This window comes from Callospermophilus lateralis, chromosome 16 (genome assembly GCF_048772815.1).
Source record: "Callospermophilus lateralis isolate mCalLat2 chromosome 16, mCalLat2.hap1, whole genome shotgun sequence".
NCBI classification, from domain to species: Eukaryota; Metazoa; Chordata; class Mammalia; order Rodentia; family Sciuridae; genus Callospermophilus; species Callospermophilus lateralis.
Window position 1 is genome coordinate 44568141 of NC_135320.1, and position 22560 is coordinate 44590700.

Sequence of the window (22560 nt, forward strand, 5' to 3'; positions counted from 1 at the left end):
AAGCACTCACCACCACACTCAGCTTTCCTGCATAATTTATCTTTTTGTGGAAGTATATTTTCAGGAAATAAATATAGGAAGGATTATAGACCAAAAAAAAAAAAATTACTAAAGCTAAGGATCAATGTTATCAACAGTAACCATATGCTCCCATGTCCTTGGAGCTTTAAGGTGGTACCCTAATCATGATGAAATGTTCCCTCCTGAGCTACTGCTATTAATGGAGCTCATGAATCTGGTTTAACATTGGACAAAATGGTTTTAGAAGTCATCTGCTTACAAAAGTGCGGTAGCGGTGATTCTGCTATCTTCATGCTTCTCTTGGTCCACATGTGTTTTGATTTGTGAGAATAACGTGACTTAGAAGAATGTGCAGATCCTGAACTCTGAGACTGGGGAGATGTCCTCTGAGTGAGGTTCCGGGAAATGGCTCTCTGAAGATTGTTCATGGAAGCCCCTGCAGCCATAGTGATCACCCAGGGATGGTCCAGCGCCTGGCCAGCCGACATTCGATGACTAGCCTCCAAAATCAGTAGTTTGTCTATAAAGTCCTTTGCCAAGTGAGAAATATTTGGCCAAGGCTGGGAAGAAAAATAAATGAGCAAAAGATAATAAATAAAAACCCACACAACGATATTCATATTCTTGAACAGATCAATGTCTATCAAATCCAAAAGACTTTTTCAAATAAACAATTTGAATACTTTGTTACTGTAATATATTAATAAACCTAAAAAGTCACTTTTGGGAGATACCCTAAATAAGTTTTCTTTAGCAAAAACAAAACAAAACAAAAAACCAGCAAACCCAGAAATTCTCCTCTAAACTCTCTGAGCAACAAATGAGAATTTCTTCAGAAATCTGTGCAGCATGCTACCATTCACAGCCCACATTCCCACATCATGTTGACAGGAACTGGACCAGCAAAGCTGCTGATTTTAATAAGCCCCATCAATAAGTTAGAGTTTATCACACTGCGATCATCTCCCAGAGTCCCTGTGACTCTGAGAATGAGCTAGAATGGAATGCCAAATGCATTGAGGAATTATCCATTTTTCTCTCCCTTTGAAAACTTACTCTAAACTCAGGATGCCTCTGTCTCCACTGCCTGGAGAGAGAAGAACAGTCAGGGCAATTCAGCAAAGGACCCCGCTGTGGTGAATTTCCTCAAACACACAGGGCCCTCTTTGTTCCCAATCAGTTGACTACAAATGGAATTCAGCATGGAGTAAAGATACAGCACAGTGTGGGCTGCACAACCAGCTGCCTGAGGGTTCAGACTCCTTCTGTCAATATGTAGGGCATTTACATACACCTGAAGTCCAATAGGAGCAGTTACAGCAACATTTGTAAGATGGGGACAAATGAGCTATTGTTTTTATATTTAAATTCGTTTTCTGCATCACTTACCAACACATAGGGCTGAGGCTGTAGCTGGATGGTGGCACATTGTCTAGTATAAGACCTTGGGTCTGATCCCAGTACACACACACACACACACACACACACATACATACACACACACACACACACAATAATGATAATGAATTTTTTAAAACGAACTACCAACTACATAGCAAATACTTAGGGCGGGGAAAAAAAACTAAATTCTGTATCAACCAGCCTCTACAAAGAGAGAAACAGATAAACATTGAAAAAATTGCCCATTTTCTGTATCTAAAACACAATTTCTAGTGGGTGCATTTTTTTTAATATATCCAATCTATTGCCATTATCCTTGTGTAAGGTAAAATCAACCTCCACAGGTAGACATCACACACTATAATTTCTTAGCATTCTGTTAACCTTAATTTTAATAACAAGAAACCTGTAAAAGAACTTTTTTTTGTTTAGTTTATTTAGATAAATGAGATATGAGAAATATTTGCTCCAAAAATAGAAGACATGAAATAAATGAACATATTTTTCAAATATCAAAATATGGGGGAAATAAAAAGCACACGTTACTCGTCTAGACAAAGCACATCCGGGGCTGACACAGGGACTCGCCCTCTGATTCTGGCTAGACATCTGTTTGGCCCTGGATCCAGACACATTTATCTGGGCTCAAGATTATTTAAATGAAAGCTAAATTAGATGTCTCCAATGGAACATTTTAGGACAAGGAACTGAATCTTTCTGGAAAGAATATAAAACATTATCAAGGTATATGGAGAGTTCATTAAAATGACCCTAAATGAATGAACATTAAAAACAGCACTTTCAGAAAATAAGGTAACTGGTATGCTGGAAAAGAAGTTCTTCAGCCAAAGCTTATTATTCAAATACAAGTTATAAATTATACAATTCCTGAGCCATAAAGAACAATCAGACGGTATCTATGAGTCAGTTTCACATTGCATGAGAAAAGGGCAGGTACAGGAAGAAAACAAGCTTCTATTTTATTTTTTATCTTCTTACTCCAAATTTTATTTTTGCCTATGTTTAATAAGGCAAAAAATAAACTAATATCTATGCATGCACATAGTCTACAAATGAATAACAACTGAGTGAGAATGCTCAAAATTTTTTCAACTAATAATGATATATGATCAAATACAATTAGGAGACCATACAGTGAATTAAATTCCCACTCTGGACCAGGAGTCACCTGATGACATCATTCAATGCCTTCATCTATGTTTACAGTAACATTCACTTTAACATTCAATGAAGCTTTCCTCATAATTTCTCATCCCAGGCTCAGCCATCCCCACTGCCTCCAAAATTCACCTTAGTCTGACTGTTTTCAGCAATCTCAGGTTGGGTTTGGGCTGGCTTGGGTTCAGCCTGTTAATCCACTTTAATGAGGAAAAAACAAGAGACTGAGGTCAGTGGGCCTGAACTAGACAGTCTGCCCAGCCACACACAGCTCTGCAACCTCAGATGACAGTTTCCTCCGAAAAATTGGGACCCTACTATCATTTTCACAAGAGCACTACTAGAATCAAATTGAGTATATAAAAATATTCAATATTGCATAGATTTTTGTTATTGTTTTATGAGTTACTACTAAATTCTCACAACTTAACTCATTCCTTAGCTCTTGTGGATATATTTGATGATATGTAGAGAAATGAAATATGAATATTATCCAATACTTGCCAGACTAGTTCCACATATTATTACCATGGTAAATGGGTGCCCTCAAAAAAATAATATTGACTGGGGGTGAGGCCAGGGGGTAGAGTACTCAGCTGGCACGTCAGGCTCTGGGCATTCCCCCCCAAAATGTTCTGGGTTAATTAACTATGTGAAAATAAAGATAGAACTTTCTTTCATGCAAAGATGGTTTAATTAAATTATTTGCAAGTAATAAATAATATTTGTAAGTGATTCAGGCCCTTTTATCCATCTTCTTCTTTTTCTCATCTGATTCTGGTTCTTTGCCAATTAGTAGGTTGAAGTCTATGCAAAAGATTGATAAGCATATAAAAACTGATTTTAGAAATGAACAATATTCCTGTGACTAGTCAAAGCTTTCATATTTCTTAGCTCCTTTTCAGAAATGCCCGAAGAGAATTATTAAAAATATCTTTCTAAAATCAAGCATGACAAACACAGACACGCACACACCACAATCTCTTAAGTTCTTAATACAAAACTTTGAATTTTAGGGTTGCAATTCATGTTACAATTTTCTAAATATAAAGTTTATTGATGAATATGGTACTAATTTCATTGATGGAGTTAAATATTTTCCAAAAAATCTACAAATATCTATTTAAAAAAAAAAAACAGATGGGGGTGTTATGGTTGTACCTAAGTAGTAAAGCACTTGCCTAGCATATGCAAGGCTCTGGGTTTGATTCCAGCACCAAAATGATAATAATAATAATAATAATAATAATAATAATAAGAAGAAGAAGAAGAAGAAGAAGAAGAAGAATTTGTTATAATTCAAATCCTTGCATGAAAACCTCTCAATGTAGCATCTGTCCCCTAAAAAAATAATAATTTTAGAAAAAATTTCTATTGGTGACAACCCTCTGACTTGCATTCTCCTTCCTTCTTTAACATTAGTGTTTGGTTTTCATATTATTTAACTCAAGGCTTCACAATCAAATTTTATGCAATGTGCCCAAAAGGACAGATTAACTCCCCAGGACTGCACTAGCAATAAACTCAGGGAAAAGTATTCTTTCTCAAACAGCAGGAGGTTCCATAGATTATTTTATGTCACTGATATTTAATGTTTTTCTTTATTCCCCATCTGTAAAGCAGACTTTAAATTGTGCTTTACCTTTGCCAAAGCTGAAACTGCTCCGAGACACAGTTTAGACTAATTATATCAGATTTAAAATGCTCCCTTTTCCTGGGCATTTGCAAACTCTGGAAAAAGTGAATTCACATTTATAGGTTATAGGTGACATATGATTTAAACATGGAGAGGTAATTAACCCCATCTCAGGCTCAAAAAGCGGTCATTTTCATGACTACAGAGGCTCTACCATGAGGGCAGGGATCCCACTTCTTTACCAACCAGGAAAATGCTGAAATTGAAGAGGATTGAGTAGAGTTTAAAGTTTTTGAGCATTTTTTGAAGCATCAGAAGTTGAAAAGAGGAGTGTTCCATTTTTTTTCTCCAGGGAAAGAACCTAAGAAGAGTAATCAAAACAAACAGGTTACCTCTTGAACTCCAAATCAGCAGTTGATTTATCCTTCTATACCCAACATACGTTTTACAACTAATTCCTATAATATGGCTCTCAGAAGCCGTGATATAAATAATATAAACACAGTATCAAATCCAGATACTCCCAGGTCTCTAGCTCTTTTGTACAGGTAAAACTTTTCCCCTCAGCTCCTGATTCCATTGTTGATATTAAGGTAGAGAGTGCAGCAAAATCAAAGGAGCAGATGACATGGCTTCTCTTCCACTCTGCTCATCACCTTCCCAGTCCAGAGGTAACATCAGCACAGACAACACAATGCAAACCAACTCCAGGCCCAAAGAATACTCATTGTCTGGGGTTGGGTTTCAGGGAAGATTTGTATGTGTTCCCTTAAAGGTAACTCAGAGCAGATATGAAGGAAGTGACAGAGTGCAAATTAAGCACATTTTCTAAAATTTTATAACCACTAAAATTGTTTTCCTCAAAGTATCTTTACTAGTAAACAGATCATTAAAAACTACTGAGCATCTATATATATACACATATATATACATATATACATTTTTTTTTTCATTCCTAAACCTTAGGAATGAAAGCTAAATTGGAGGAATTATGGCTAAGCTGGCTTAACTGAAAAAGGGCATAATCAGGGGCTGGGATTGTGGCTTAGTAGTAGAACACGTGCTTTGCATGTGTGAGGCTCTGGGTTTGATTATGAGCACTGGATATAAATAAATGAATAAAATAAAGGCCTGTCAACAGCTAAAAAAAAATTTTAAAGAAGGGGACATAATAATCCATTACTGGAATTCTAGTTGTGGTGGAAAGAGGAGAGGGCATTACAGCACTGAATCTTCTGCGTTCCTCAAAGTTCCTCTCTCTCTTTTTTCTGCTTAACAACCTGAATGAAGTCTAAATAAAGATAGAACAAGGGATATTAGTGAGATCAGAGGACAGAATGAAATTGGAGTTGTGTCTGCTGAAAATGAACATAATCTATCAAATTGTTACTTCTAAGGGAGTCTATCAATAAACTTTCCTCTAGGGATCATGGCTGAGCCTAAGCAGGTGGGGATCATTTTTTATCAATGTCCATGTGGGTTTTTAAATGAATATAAAACACACACACACACACACACACACACACACACACACACACACAAATACACACACACGTTTTTAGTGCCAGTATTTATCCTTGATACCTGGCTCATACAGTTGTAAGATTCATTTTATTGTCAAATTATTTCCCACCAAAAAAAATTCACTGTGATATAGAGGAGTACATTTAAACAACTCATTGGCAAGAATGCTTGCAATATATCATTAGTATTAAAATTCTAACACCAAACCTTGCTTGGTATTCCATTTAAAAGATAAAAAAGTTACACTTGGTAAATAAGTTTTGTACTGTTAAAACCATATAACTCATAACTTACTTAAGTGATATGCAAACTTTCAACCCCAGTTTTCCATGTTAATAGTAACAATAACAGAAATAGCTAATGCATAAATAGCACCAACTCTGCTTGGAACACATGTGAAACTATTCTAAGCACTTACATCTATTCGTTCATTTAATCTTTGCCACAACTCTACTGCTTTACAAACAGTAATGGAAGCTCTCATCCTATTTAATGTGGAAACAGAAATACAGAGAAGTTAAAAAGCATGATCAAAATTGCACAGTTAGTAAATGGCAGAGCTGGTAGTGGAATCCAGCCAGTATTGTTCCAGATTGTGTTCCTAACCATTCTATTGCACTGCGTTGTGAAATATTTACATCAGCAATCATGTATGTACACACATGCGTATGATACACACACAAGCTCAGAAATTCTTACATTTCAATAGACAATTTATTCCCTTTTATGTGCTTTCCCATATGTTGTTCTGTTTGGAATATGTTTATCTCCTCCCTTTAAGAAACTTCTCACCTTTCCTCCAATACAGCACAAAGGTCACCTTCTTTATGGAATCTGGCCCAAGTCTCTAAGCAGTGATTGTCCCTCTTCCATTGCTCCCACAGTACTATAGGATTAACCTTAAGTGTCCCCCAAAGGACAGTGCCTTAAAGGTTTGGTGGCCAGGATAGCAGAACCTGTGTAAGAGGTGAAGCCTAGTTGGGCCTGGAGACTTCATGAAAAAGAACATATTTCATACTAAAATCCAAAACAGTTAAAATATTAATATTAGAGCTAATTTTTACTTACATGTGAATGGGGCTAATGCATAGATTGGACTGGGTTTCTAATAAAATATTTGGTATTTAGAAGGCTTGGGATATAGTTTAGTGGCTAGATCACTTGTCTAGCATGCTCAAGGACCTGGATTCAATTCCCAGAACCAAGAAAAAAGAAATTGGATGTTTATATTAAACATATCACTCTTCTTCACCATAGGAGCTATATACAACACGGATCCCTGGACGCTCTCATCCTATTTAATTCACTTTGTCCACCTGAATTCCAGAGAAGAAACACAGATGCACAAAAAACATCATTCCTGAAATTTCTGTTATAGACTTAAAGACATTTTTTTAAAGGCAAATTTTCTTAGAAATCTGTAAACCAAAAATTCAAAATTGGTTTATAGGCTGAAATTAAGGTGTTACGAGATCTGCGTTCCTTATAGAGTCTCTGGGGAGAAATTATTCCTGGCCTTTTCTAGTTTCTTATTACTGCCCTCATTCCTTCATTTGTGTCCCCTTCCTCCATCTTCAAAGTATGTCACTCCCACCTGTTTCCATAGCTATCTCTCCTCTAACTTTCACCTTCTATATGAACCCAGATAATCCAGGATGATCTCCCCATCTCTAGACCCTTAACTTAGTCACTTCTGCAAATTCCCTTTTGTCATATAAGACAACATTCCCAGGTTCTATGTATTAAGATGTGGACATGATTAGTGTGGCCTTTATTCTAACATCTAGGCTTTCAGATGAGGTGGTCACCCTAATTTTTAAATAAATTTGTGCATTAGGAATTAATAAGCTTGTCAATAAGTGCTAAGTAGACAATAATATAATGACAGACAAAGAAAAAAAAACATGATGATATACTTTTTAGGGTCTATCACCATGACTCTGAGGTGTTTGGAACTGAATGTTTCTGTACCCAAAAAAATCGTATGTTGAAGCTCTCATCCCCAAGGTGGCTGTGTTCAAAGATGTGGCCTCTAAGGGAGTAATTAAGGTTGAAAAGAAGTAACTAAGTTAGGGGCTGGGGAATATAGCTCAGTTGGTAGAGTGCTTACCTCACATGCCCAAGGCCCTGGGTTCAATCCCCAGCACCACCAAAAAATAAAAGAGAGAGAGAGAGAGAGAAGTAATGAAGTTAAATTAAAGGTAAGGCCCTGATCTGATAGTGCCTTTATAAAAAGGAACACCAGAAGGCTCTTTCTGAGCACCCAAGGACTAGGCTGAACACCCAAGGTCTAGGCCATGGGGGCATAGAGCAAGATAGCAGCCATCTACAACCTAGGAGAAGAGGCGTCAGACTGAAACTACTTTGCCAGTCCCTTGATCTTGGACTTCCCAGTCTTCAAAACCATGAGAAGTAAATGTCCATTGTTTATGTCACTCAGACTATGATTTCTGTTATGGTCTCCTAGGCTGACGGATGAGCGCCTGGTCACCATGAGGAAGACAGTCAAGGGAACATATAAACAATAACTAATTGTAAGTGCTACACTCTCACAGCTGTCAGTACTCTGGGGCTACAGATAGGCATCTCCTAGAGGAACAGAGGAGCCTTGGGGTTTCTACTGTGGAGAAGGTGTTCGTGCTCCATCTGGACTCCAGGCCCCTCTTTTTTGTATGTAGGCACATAGCCCTCCTTTAAAGTGCTTAACTTCTAAAACCCAGCACACTTGACCCTTTTATTTGCCTGAACCCCAGAAAGCTGGAGAATTTACCACCAGCAGAACCCCACTTGAGCAGCAGAGAGGTAAGCATGTGCAAATCTACCTCTCTGCCTCTGGACAACACTGATAAGTAACTTCTCTGCTGAATGGGGTGGACCCTCTGTGGCCTGGGCCCCTGCACTTCCCTGCCCTGCTACCCCCACCACGTGCTCTGCCCCCCTGGGAGTCTGTCCCTAGCAAATCACTTGCACATGAATCCTCTTCTCAGGATTGCTTCTGGGAAACCAAAACTTAGAAATCCTCTGAATTAAACCTGACAAAAAGACTTTTAACAGAGTATTGTCATTATTTTTTCACACTAAAAAAAATGTGTTGAGATATCTGGTCCAAATATGGCCCCTCAATGGAGGACACCATCCAGTAGCCACACTCCATGTGATTTCCTCTCACTTGGAATGAGGTGAAAGTGATCCTGTGCCATTTCCACATCCAGCCTTAAAGATAACTGCCCACTTCCACTCTCTCTTTTGGAATACTCCATTTTCTGGCTGCCCTGCTGGAGAAATAGCATGCAGACAAAGACACCTGAAAGGCCAAGAGATGATAATGAACCTAGTTTTCCAGCCACCCCAACCAAGATGTCAGATATTTGAGTGGACATTCCATTCCAGTCGAGTCCCCAGATGACTACAGTCCCACCCCATAGTATGGGGAGCAAAATCTTCCTAAGATGAGCCCCATCAACCCACAGAATCATGTGCCATGATAAAATTGGTGTTGCTTTCAGCCCCTATGTTTTGGTTATCTATTATTGCACAACAAACTGTTGCAAAGATAGATAACCAAAACAGAAATATATGTTACTTGTACACAAAACAAATACAGGGATATAAAATATTTAAAATATAAAGAAGAAAACAAAATGATCCATAATTCCCAAACCAGCTCTTTTTTTTTCCATTTGGCATATATTGTGAACATTTTCCAATGCCCTTAAAATTTTTAAACAGGCATAAATCAGGAGCTAGAATACTGTATCATATCGATATTCCATAATTTATTCACACATTCTCTTAGGATAATATTCGTAAATACAACTCATATGAACATCTGAAACTTTGCTGCATCTGGGATTATTTCCTCTGAGTCTTAGAAGGGGAATCACCAATCAAAATATGTACATTTTTTTAATATACTTCTAGATTCAATCAACTTTCCAGGAAAACTGTGACAATTCCCCCTCTACCAGCAATAAATGAGAGAGCTTAGTAGCATTTAGCAGCAATGATCAGAAATAATTGAGAATTTTTCAATCTGAAAGACAAAAAGAAGGATATTTTTGTTTTCAAGTGCATTTCTTTGGTCATTAGTGAGTGTGGACATTTTTAAATTTTTAATAATTAACAGTATTGCATTGTATCAGTATTTTTCTTTATGAAAAAAATCAAAGTAAAATAAGTTGGGTCACTTGTCCTACATAAAATGAATTTACTATTTTGTTTAGCTCCCCACACGCAATCCTTGGCAACTTTCCTTCCCTGGCCAGAGCAATGAAAAGTGAACACATTCATGAGCACTGAGAGTTCTGAGTCTAAACAATGGATCAATGCTTTACCCAAGCTGGAAGCTTACACATTTCCCAGAGTAAACACTATATCACAAAAAGAGATTGATCATCTAGACTTGAGGCAGAAAATCCGTTTACCAAACAGCTAAGCACCATGCCAAGATTCTAAGGTACACATTCCTCTATTTGCCAGATCAGGCCCCAAGTACTGAGGGAAGGAAAAAAAAAAAACTTAACTAACTCACTTATCTGAAATACTAGCAGTTCAAGGGCTAACTATAAAGCTCACTAATCAAGGCCCTTGGTTCCTTGAGACCAAGAGCTCTCAATCAGGGACAATTTTGCCCAAGGAGGAACACTTGCAATGACACTTTGGATGGGGAAGTTGAGTTACTGGTAACTAGTGAGTAGAGGCCAGAGATGGTGCACAGGACAGCCCCCATTCCCCCCTCCCACCCCCCCAGACTCCCATTCCCACCAATACAGAATCATCCAGCCTTAAATGTCTAAGAAACTTTATTCTAGGCCCACACAACAGGCATAAAGTAATGTTCTCTTACCTCTCCTGTATAATTATATTTGCCTTTCAGAATCTTCCTGTAAAGTCTCGTGTGGCTTTCATCATCGAAAGGCAGGGATCCGCTAAGTAAAATGTAGGTGATTACACCCAGAGCCCACATATCCACAGCACCGGTATAAGGTTTCCTTAACAAAATCTCGGGGGCCATGTACTCTGGGGTCCCGCAGAGCGTCCTCATGGTCCAATCGCCACTTTTGTTCCCAGAGTGTGCTAAACCAAAATCTGTGATTAAAATTTTCGACTCTGCACCTGGATGATAGTATAAGAGATTTTCAGGCTTTAGGTCCCTGTGAGTTATTCGCAAAGCATGCAAATACCTAATCCCATCAGCAACCATGCAGAGGATTCTGACGGCATCCCGCTCTGTAAATGATCCCTGAGCAACCAGTCGATCAAAGAGCTCCCCTCCTGTAGCCAGCTCCATCACCAGGTAAACTCGATCCTGGGCCTCGAAGATCTCCTCGAGCTGGACAATGTAAGGATGGCTAACTCGCCTCAGGACACTGAGCTCAGCCTCACACGCTTCCCGACCTTCGTTCACTCTGGTTTCCATCACCTTAATGGCAAAAGGCTTCTTGGTGGTCTTGCGCTCCACCCTGACAACCTTGCTGAAGCTGCCTGTACCGATGATGGCTTTGATGTCATATCTGTTGGGGAAGAAGATCCAAAGCCATTGTCCCCTGAAGTGATGAGTCTCAAAATTATTGAAGCCCAGGCTTTATGTCATCTTTCTATCTTTATATCCCCCCCCACCAGATTTCCTTGTTTATTACTCCTCACATTCATTTATTAACTTATTGTGATGCTGGGGATTGAACCCAGAGCCTTGTGCAGGCGAGGCAAGCATTCTACCAACTGAGCTATATCCCTAACCCTCATATTTATTTTTGAAAGCTACTTCAAATCCTTTGTTGAAATGGAGGCAAATGAAAAAAGGGTCTTTAGTTGGTAGAAAGACAGTCTTAACAATAATAGCTACCATTTATTATGCATTTATTATGTGCCAGGAATTTTTGTTTTAAACTTCAGCCCTATGGAAACCCTAGTAGGTGACATAATAATAACCCCCTTTCTCAGATAAGGAAATTAAAGCTTAAAAAAAAAGACTTCCCAAGGCCTCACAGATGGACAGATGGTAGCTGAAATTGATGGGATTCAAATTGAACCCCTTTAAATGTTGTTCACTTCAATTTCCTAAAAGAATTTTAGGGCCTCCCTCTACTCTTTTCTTTCCTTCCTCCAACACTTGTTTCTATCATTCTTCCCCAGTAACAACCAAATCAGGTGGAGAGAATAAAAAAGAAGCTTACTCTTGTTTGTAAGTTCTGAATAGAGGGAGAATACCATCATAGGAGCAAACAGTATGTTCCTTTGGGTTACCTGACTTTGGGCTCTGTCCCAGGCATACCTCATCCACAGTAGATCTTAATACAGAAAAGTAAACTTGGCTGAGCTATCTGTAACAGCAGGTTTCAGAGGTCTGGTGGGAGTAGTGTTAAGGCCACCCTGAAGCCTCAGCTTTCCACAGTCTCCACCCCTTTCTTCTACATTTGCAATTTCTAAGCAGTAAAGAGAATTTTAACACAGAATATATGTCAATAATGTGTCAACTAGTATCTCACAAAAAGGCCAGGAAGTTAGCTCAGATTTCACATGCTAAGGATCTTACATTTTAGTATATAAACTTCTACTTAAATTTAAGAATCCTATCCAATTCAGCCTTTATTGAAGAAATGTTGAAAAAGTGCTAGACTTAAAAGCCTCCCCCCGCACACACTTTTTTTTTTTTTCAGCAGAAGCAATATTTAACCCAAATCCTCATTGTACAGATGAGGAAATCTGAAAAACAAGTTAGTTCATTTTTTGCTTAAATGAGGACTAGAACCCAGATTTTCTTATTTGCACCACAATTTAGTATTCTCTCTTTTGAAAATCTCTCCCAAGGAAGGATGCCAGAGAATGGAATGTACCAAGGGAGAAGGCAATTTTTTAAATCACATACTCAATACCAAAGTTTCAAATGCAAATATCAATGTATTTTAAATGGCCTTATTTCTTTTTCTGAGCTTATTCTTATAATTTTTATTTTTGCCTATTTATTTGTTCCTTATATTCCTGGGCTTACTGAGTAAAAATGACATTTGGCTGTACCAGCTTACAGAAAGCAGCTTTTGTTCTACACAGTGCATTTAATTTTCTGGCCAATTACCTTATCAAAACAGATAGCAATTTAGTAATCTTAAATAGATTTTCTCCCTCTTCCTTGTCCAACTCTGCTTTTTTATTCACATACTCTCTCAGTGTGATTTCGAAGATAATCACAGGCATTTCAAATCCTATTGCTTTTCAGATCAAGTTTTACATTACCTCTAACGTGGATGAAAGCACTTTGCAAATACTAATTTATCGCTATACCCTCAAAACTGCAAGCAAACTCATTTGCTCACAGAATTCATTGTTAGTTATCAAACAAAATACCATTTTTCAGGAACTATAATCTTTTGCACAAATAAAAGGAGCTTTGTTCGATACTGTTAAATACAAAATATTTAGGGGGAAAAATGCTAGTGATTTGGCAGTGAGGGAAACAGGAGGCTTCAAGCCAAGATTTAAAGCAGTGGAAATAACGTTCTTACTTTGATTAACGACCTGTGCCATGTTCCGTAACAAATTCCTGCAACCTCAGTTTTGCCTGGTAGTCCCTGCCGGACATAGATCTTGACCACTTCTGACTATGACCTTGTGTAGTACATAGCACAGAGGGGCAGCAATAAATGTCCAATGAGAGACTCATTCCCAGAATATATATTTTTCCTGAATCATTACATATATTTTGAAAACTTTAAGTGGTGATGAAATCAAGCAGAGGAAAATGCTTTTAGGAGGTCTTTCCATTCCCACCTCTCACAAAGCAGCCTCAAAGTTACTTTTATAGACAGTGCAATTTCACATCATTCCAGATTGTGTAAATTGAAAATATTACCTTAACCTCAGCTGCTACAGCAGGGAATTTTTGAACATGGGTAAAAAAAAATAAATGAGGGAGCTAGGGATACATCTCAATAATAGACGGCTTTCCTGGCATGTATAAGGACCTGAATTCAATTCCCAGCACCTCAAAAAAACAAAACAAAACATGGAAATAATAATACTGTAATATCACTGCCTGTATGATGAAGCAATGATAATGAGCTCCCAAGAGAAAGTAAATATAGTCAGATTTAAATTCTATCATCTCTTTTTTGCTAGTGATAAATGGAATCAAAATGGGAAGGAAAGAGAACTGTGTTCCCAATTCTGCCACTAACTTGGACAAGTGGCTTAACCTTCTCAGATTCAACTCTTTATCAGTTAAAGATGGCCTCTGAGTTAGTCTCGGAAGCCTTTAAAATGTTATTCCTCCTTTATGCTCAAAGGGGTGGAAATTACTGTGGTAATAAAGAACAGATCCAGTAGAATAGACTCCCTGACTATAGGTGACCAGAGCTGGTGCCACTTAACCAATTCTGTATTGACAAGAACCTGTGTCCATTCAGATCAAAGTTCAGTCACATCAGCCAGTTTGGCTCTTCTTTTAGCTTAGCAGCTACTAGACTGATTCCTCTCCAGGAAGCTGAGAATGGTTCTGCATGGATTCACCTTGATGAAATGAGCATATAATTCTAGGTCTACAAATGTGGAGGAAGCATACTGGGTCACCCATCACTGTGTCCCCCAAACACTGCAGAGCAAAAGGGGATTCTGTGGCTCCCTTAGTTGATGTGTCCAACATGACACTCTGAGGAAATTAGTTCTCAGGCTAATCCACCCGCAATCTGCTCATTTCCTACCTAGGGCTAGCTAGGTCTTAATTATTATTTCATGAAGACAAAAATTGGCTCAGTGATAGAGTACTCCCCCCAGCATGTGGGAGGTCCTGAGTTCAACACCTAATACCTCAAGAACTAAAAAAGAAATAAAATAACTACTGCACTACTATCTAAATGAGGCCTTGTGCCATGCATTGCACAGCACGATTTACACATATTAGTTTAGTTATCCTCACAACAATGCAACAGATATTATCATTCCCATCTTACAGAGGCAGAAATTGAGAAAGAAGAAAGGCAAAGGAACATTCCAAATGGCACATGACACAAGAGGTGCTAGTGGATTGGGGAGTCTGACTCAAAGGCCCATTCTATTCCATTAGTTACAATCCCACTTTATAGGATTTAAGAAGATACTTGCAAATCAAGTCTGCTGGCCCAGCCCCAGGATATGAGTGGCAGTGCTACTCCCCTTACAGAGCTTGGGAGGCTTGCTCCTTCCAGCTCCAAGGGCAGGAATTCCCTCCCTCTTCTTGCTGCTGCTCTGGTTCTCCTTTTCCTCATCTCTCTACTCCTTGCTCAGAGATGTCAAGAAGAACTTGTATTGGACACTTACTAAAAACAGCAGGGAGGGGCTGGGGATGTGGCTCAAGCGGTAGCGCGCTCGCCTGGCATGCGTGCGCTCCGGGTTCAATTCTCAGCACCACATACAAACAAAGATGTTGTGTCTGCAAATAATACTAAATACCAAATAAATACTAAAAAATAAATATTAAATTTAAAAAAAAACAGCAGGGAAACCTCTATTCCAGACTATCTCAATAGGAATCAAGACTGCAGTAGCAGACAGCGTGAACTCAACTCTATTTTTTAAAAAGCAAGAAAAGTTTCAGGAGCGCCACTGCAGAAGTACTGGAGGTCGCTGTGGGCATGACAGCCATCAGTGCTTGCTAATTGATTCCTGCTGAAGTCGCTCCCCCACCCTCCCACAGAGACTGGGAGATAGTGGCCCTAAATCTTCCTTGAGGATTACAATTTAAAGGGATGATTTGGATGCCCTTGAAAAAGACGTTCCTTTCTCAAAGGAGATCTAAGGGAGATCTAAGGTCTATAATCTGGAATAAACCTGTCCAAAGTTTAGGCAAGCTGACCTGAAAGTTAAGGCAGTCTGGTCAATAGTTTATCTTTCTCAACCCAGTTCCAGGACAGTCCCTCCTGGTGCTTCACCTGGCGCTTTACCTGGCGAGGACCCGGGAGTCGAACTTGGCTCGGAAGCGGGCCACCTGCATGCTCTGAGCTGCCTGAGCCGCCACCTCCTGCCCACCTCCCACGCTGCCTTGGCTTTGACCCTCCGGCTTGACCTGGGCCAGCGCGGGAGGTTCTGGGACCACCTTCTTGCTGGCTCCGCAACCCATCTGGGGCGCTCCGGGGGAGGTGGGGGCTGAGCAAGTAGCCGCCAAGCCCTGCTCATTTATCCTTAGGACAGCTGGAAGGGGGAGGAACCTGTGACCTGCTCCCAGGGGACTTTGAAAGAGGCCCCCGGCGAGGTCCCAGTTAAGAAGATAAGCCTCCAAGTGCCCCCGCTGATGGTCACAGTGCCTTGATCAACATTGACCGACTATTTATATGTAAAATTTAACAAGGTTAAAAACAAGGTGGACTAGAAGGCAGGAGCCTGGGCTTAACCCTTTGGGCCTCCCTTTTCTAAAGGTCTCCAAATTGGGAAGAAAGTGAACATATAAAATCACACAGTTCCATGGAGTATGTAGTCCTTCTGAAGAACTCTTATGTTTCTGTAGCTGAGCTCATATTCAGATGCCATGAACATTATCACTGCCAGGCCTGTTGGTGCACACCTGTAATCCCAGCCAGTAGGAAGATTGCAGGTTCAAGGCCAGCTTCAGCAGCTTAACTTTTGAAACTCTGTCTCAAAAAATAATTAAGAAATAAATAAGCTAGAGATGTCACTCAGTAGTAGAATGCTCCTAAGATTCAATCCCCAATATCTCCCACCTTCAAAAACAAACAAACAAAAACAAACAAACAACAACAACAAAAAAACTCTATTACATCAATTAGATAGTGGAGGCTGGTCTGTGTCTGGCACTGTACTAGCCCTCTTACAACTGTAAGAGACATGACCTTGACCCTCTGGGTAATCCTTCTGAGGCAGAAGAATAGTAGATATCTAGAACCCAGATGAATATCCTAAGCAAATGCAAAACTAAAATGTTTTTTAAATTACATATTTAAAATATATTATATAATAAATGTATATAATATATTATATTAAAAATATATTATAATCACATTTTCACACATTTCATTCATTCATTTATCTATATACATGTACTATGTGAGAGTGCATATATGCAATATATACAATATGTTTATTCATATTCGTCTCATAAGTATTATTTTATACATTGATTTTATCACTATATTGAATACATATTAATAAATTATATATGGTATATACAATTTTTTACATATGTGTATGTGTGTGTGTGTGTGTGTGTGTGTGTGTGTGTGAATGATGTTGGAAGTGGAATTCAGTTGAGGTCAAACAAATCAAGTTCACCTTCCCGGCAAGTTGCAGAACCCAAGATCAAGGTCAAGTCTCCCAACTTCTGATCCTCTGCTCTTTAAATTGTGTCATTTCTTTTCTAGTTGAATTAATTTTTAGTTTGGTTTAATAGGACATGTCTATCATGGGTCAATTAGCCACAAGTTCCTGAAAGAACTGCATTTTGAAGGAAAATTCAACATATGGCTCAGGTATAGCTGAGAGAAAATAAGCCCATCCTGCAAATGAACCAAATAAAGGACTTTTCTTAGTAAATAGCCCTCAGAATTTTCCAGATGCCAGGAGACAGAGAGGTTGATTCAAAGCTAGCTCAGTGGAAGAGTGCTTGCCTGCTTGCACAAGGCCCTGGGTTCAAGCCCTGTTGCTGCAACAGAAATAAGAAGAGGAAGCAGAAGAGAAAGAAGATGAATAACTGGTGCTTTTGGTCTCAAGCTTTTGAACTAATTTGCAGAATAGGCTATATAAGCTGAATGGAAAAGAGAAGGAAAAGGAAAGAAGGAATATCAAGGTGCCATTTAAAGAATGGTATCTGTGCCTCAGGGACCCCGGGAATAAGGATTGTTTGGTAGGTATGGTCTAACAAAGAGGATGGTCTAACAAATATCCCCTGTTAATTCTAAACCTAATTCCATGGGGCAGACATTCCTTCTGTGTGGGGGGTTTCTCCCAGTAATGTGCTACTTCATCATCGGCTACAAATCCTCTCATGTCCGACCCACATCGCTAGGAAACTTTGTGAAGGATCTCCCCCTAATCCTGACATGGTTCTTGAAAATTGGCTAATACAGTCACTGATTTTAAACCCTTTTAAAAAATGAAAACATTGATGGAACCACTGATTGTTCTCTTTTGTGAAGCACCATTAACTAGAAGTGTTATTGATAAAATAATTCTGGCCTAGAGACAAAACTTAAACTTCCTATAAGATAGTCAAGGGTGACACTCACGGATGGGACACAGGCTCCGTTCAGTGACAGGTTCCTTCCATCCTATACCCCATTTCTAAAAGCAGAGTTAGAAAGCACGTAGAGTTAAATCCTAGGCTATGTCTTGAACAATGGAGATTTCGAACCCTAAAAACTTCCTAGAACAACTCTCTGGCTTGTACTTCACGCATTGATTTAATTAAGTAACTTAATTTGTGAAAGATATGCTCCACAAGTTATAAACCAGCCCTTAAAGAGTATTCCACTAAAAGGACATAAGAAATTGTGCTAAATTAAAACCTCATTAAAGACAGTCTATCAGGGAAAACTCATTTTTCTCTTACATCAACAATATTGGTAGAAAACATGGAAAAATATATAAATAATTCATATTCTACTCTCAGTCTTTTAGTGTACTTCAGTGAAATAAAGAGAGCAAAACAAGTAATTAGGCGGTATCCCAGGGAGTGATATATTCAAAAGATCTACAATGCAATACCCTCCTACTTCCTAAAACTAAAAAAGATTTAACCAAAAGACAGTTTTAACAGGCAACATGAGAAATTCACTTCATTTAGAATTAGTTCTTCTTTGAATAGCTGTGATTTTGTTGTTGTTTTTCAAATTTTAGCTCTCTTTAGAGCCCCCTGCTGGGATTAATTTTCTCTAAAGTGATCTCCTTCCTTAAACATCAGTTTAAAGGTGTTCAGTTTACTGACTTCCTTTCCCCACGGTGTGGGATTTGTGTTTGTAATGACAACTGGCATGGGGCTCTTGTAAGCCCATTTCACATACCCCATGATGTGTGGAACTCACAATGCAAAGCACTCTCAGAGTCTTCCCATGAATAAATAATAATAAGCCTCCAAATAGGAGGTCTTTGTGTGAAACCCAGAGATAGGAGCTGTCTTGCTACACTTGCCTGCCTCTTACTCACTATGACAGCACTTCACAATTATAGGACCCTAGTAATTCAGACAAGTCAGTCATGCTTTTTCAGTTCCTGAAAATATTTTTCCTTTACTACGCTAGTGAATAACTCATGCTAATTTGCATATATTTACATTTAGCACTAAAGAAAGAGAATTTGGGGTTGAGACTGCAGCTGAGAAGGAAGAGGGGGAAGAGGAGGGGAGGAAAGGAAACAAAATTAGCTTTTGAGCAGTTTCAAGTTCTACAAGTTACTTGTCTTATAACTACAAAAAACATAAATATTAGTAAATAGTAATAAATTACAGGTTAAAAAATCCCTGCTATTAAGTAAAAACACAAATTTTACTTTATATAGAACCGACTTAAAGACACCACCAGTCATGGTGGTAAATGAAGTTTCCCAGTTTTAGGGCATAAATTTAGAAAGATAAAGTGAGAGAGCATTTTACTATATTTTAGTTGATTTGCTTCAAGGATCTTTGCCTTTTCAAGTTGGCAATGTGCATCTAAAACCTTTAAAAATATGATAGTTAGAAATATGTTTAGTCACATAGAAAAATATTCACAATATGTTGCAGGGTGAAAAAAGAAAAATCTATATTGCATGATTTCATTTTTAAAACACTAATGAAATAAATTCCTACAGTGAGGAATGAAGACTTCCAGCCGGGAAGTGAGGTATGTTGATGACCCTGTGAATCAACTTGGGAATAGATCCTCAACCCTAGCAGAGCACTGAGATGACTAGCCTTGGCCCCCACCTTGCTAATAACCTCCTAGGAACTTGGATTTAAAAGCAGACTTGCCAGGATCAAGCACTGATAACAACACTTAACAGCTTTCTAACCTTATGGAACTTTCTTAGCCTCTTTGTCTCCCCAGTTTTGTTATCTGTAAAACTGAAAATATAATAACATAAATGTCATCGAGTTTTGTTTTGTTTTGGTACTGGGGATAGAATTCCAGAGGCACATAAGCACTGAGCCACATACCCAGCTCTTTTTTATATTTTCTTTAGAGAGAGAGGGTCTTGCTGAGTTGCTAAGGCTGGCTTTGAACTCACAATCCTCCTGCCTCAGCCTCCCAAGCCTTGGGGATTATAGGCATGCACCACTGCACCCAGCCCTTGTCATAGAGTTCTTATGAATAACTTGACTTGTGTGAAACACCTAGAATAGCACCTGAGATATTATAAATGCTCAATAAGTATTACCTTATATAACTGATGGCTTTATAATGTTGTATTAGTTATCTACTGCTGCATAACAAGCTTCTCCCCAAATTTAAAAGCTTTAAAACAACAAATATTTATTTTCTCTCATTTTCTAAAGATCAAGGATGTAAGAGGGTGCATCTGACTCAGTATCTCAGGAGGTCGGTTGCAGCCAAACTGTCTGAGGAGGCTGCATTTACCCTAGCCTGGACTGAAATGGAATCTCCTTCCAGACTCAAGCATGTGGTGTTAGCAGGCCTCAGCTCCTGCTGGCTGTTGACAGATGGCCTCCATACCTCCCCATGTGGGCTTCTCCACAGGCTGCCTGAGTGTTCTTTCAGCACGGCAAAAGAAGCTGGTTCCCCACAGCTATTAAGGCACAGGAGCTTGCAGGACAGAACCAGCAGGAGAGCATAGAACATCAGCATTTCCATCTTTTGTACCTTTGCCTCAGAAGTAGCATACCATCACTTTTGTCCTATAAACTGGTCACATGGAGAGTTCTGGTATGAAGTGGTAGGGAACTGCACAGGGGTGTGACCACAAGAAGGTGAGAGTTCAGGGGAGCCATCATGGAGGTTGGCTTCACCAAGAATAGGACTAGGACTGAAAAGTGTAATTCCATTATAAAGAGGAATTTTAAGAGTCAAAGATAAATCTAGGGAGGGTCGCATACTTAAAAAGTTTCAGGCTCTCTATTTCTAGAGCTGTTCAAGCAAAATCATGTCATCCCTGGCTGAGGAAAAAAATATTCAGGCACAGGGTAATTGATTTTGAATGTTCAAATCTCTTTTAAGCTGGGCTTCCTTGACTTTTTCTTTCACGTGGACAACTCTAACTCATAACAAGGTAGCAAGCTCTTGAGAACCTGGCCTTTGAGTCCAGCCAAGTGTTGAAAAACAAAACTGGGCATAGTGGCACATGCCTGTAATCCCATCCGTTTAGGAGACTGATGCAGGAGATCATGAGTTCAAAGCCAGCTGCAGCAACTTAGTGAGGCCCTAAGCAACTCAGTGAGACCCTGTCTCTAAATAAAATATGAAAATGGGCTGGGGATGTGGCTCAGTGGTTGAGCGCCCCTGAGTTCAACCCCCAGAACCAAAAAATGTGTTGAAAACAATAGAGGATCCCTAAACTGTATTAATTCAGTCTGTAACTTTATGAGATTAAAAGTATTATCAGACAAGATCAATAAGAATTTATGTTGTATCTCTATGTTTACATATTTTAAAACATTTGTATCTATACCTCTGTGATCAGATTCTTTGATGTTGCCTTTATATTCCTTGTCTTGCATTTCTTTAGAGATTTCCCCTCCACTTTATAAAACATTTAAAGGACTATGATAACTACTAACCCATGTGATTTCAAGTAAACATCTTGCAAGGCAAGTATGCAGTTGCTAGGAGATTAAGAAATGAAAATGAAAAGAGGATCAACTCATCTAAGAAAGAGAGGAGACTGGAAATACAAAAATAAATACGAGTGTCTCAGCATGGTAGGACATTTTTAAACTTTCCACCACTGCAGTCTAGACTCTAGCTCCATATTTGTTTTAGTCGGTTTTTCATTGTTGCAACCAAAAAAGCTGACAGGAACAATTAGGGAAGGAAAAGTTTATTTGGGGGCTCATGGTTTCAGAGGTCTCAATCCAAAACAAGTCTGGTTCCATTCCTTGGGGCTGAAATTGAGGCAGAATATTGTGACAGAAGGGTATGGTGGAGGAAAGTGGCTCAGAACATCTCACCAGGAGGCAGAGGGAGAAAACACCCCTCACCATGACAAAATACAAACCTCAAAAACATGCCCCAAAAGACCCACCTCCTTCAGCCACACCCTACCTACTCTCAGTGATCACACGGTTAATCCCTATCAGGGATGAATTCAGTGATTGAATTAATGCTCTCATAACCCAATAATTTTACCTCTAAACCTTCTTGCATTGTCTCACATGTGAGGTCTTGTGGGACACCACATATCTTAACCATAACAATATTCTTTTTTTAATGAAAAAATAAAAGTACTTTTCTGTTCTTGCACTTCAAATTCAACTGTGTAACCTCCCATCCGAATACAGTTCTGAGGGAAGAAGCTAACAAAGAGAACTTGTGTTATTCCAGGTCCTCCAAGAACCTATATAGGACTCATGTGCACAGATTCTATTAGTTGAAATGCTCATGTCACTGAAAATAGGGAGAGAGATGGGAAAGGGCTAGGAGAACTACTGAAGAGGACTGGGACAGAGTGTCCTACAGCACCATCCAGAAGGTCAGAGAAAGTCCTTAGGCTAAAGTCAGGTGAGATAGGACCCCCTGTTTGTCAGGAGCACTTCTGCTTTAGCATCCCCGCCACATTCATTCATCTGGTGAAGAGCTGCTCAAAGGAAGTGTGGTTTTGGTGGGTTATGGTTTGGATGTGAGGTGTCCCTGAAAAAGCTCACTGTAAGACAATGTAAAAAGGTTTAG

The 22560-nt window shown here is 39.1% G+C and overlaps 1 protein-coding gene across 1 annotated transcript; it reads right to left on the minus strand.

Annotated features, from left to right (window-relative positions):
* Positions 1–227: 227 nt before the first annotated feature.
* On the minus strand, positions 228–15851 carry Pskh2 (protein serine kinase H2). Its single transcript, XM_076835769.1, has 3 exons — positions 15676–15851; positions 10608–11274; positions 228–581 (listed from the first exon to the last, which is right to left on the minus strand). The coding sequence occupies exons 1-3, from the start codon at positions 15849–15851 to the stop codon at positions 228–230; spliced, it is 1197 nt and encodes a 398-aa protein (XP_076691884.1).
* Between the last annotated feature and the right edge of the window lie 6709 nt (positions 15852–22560).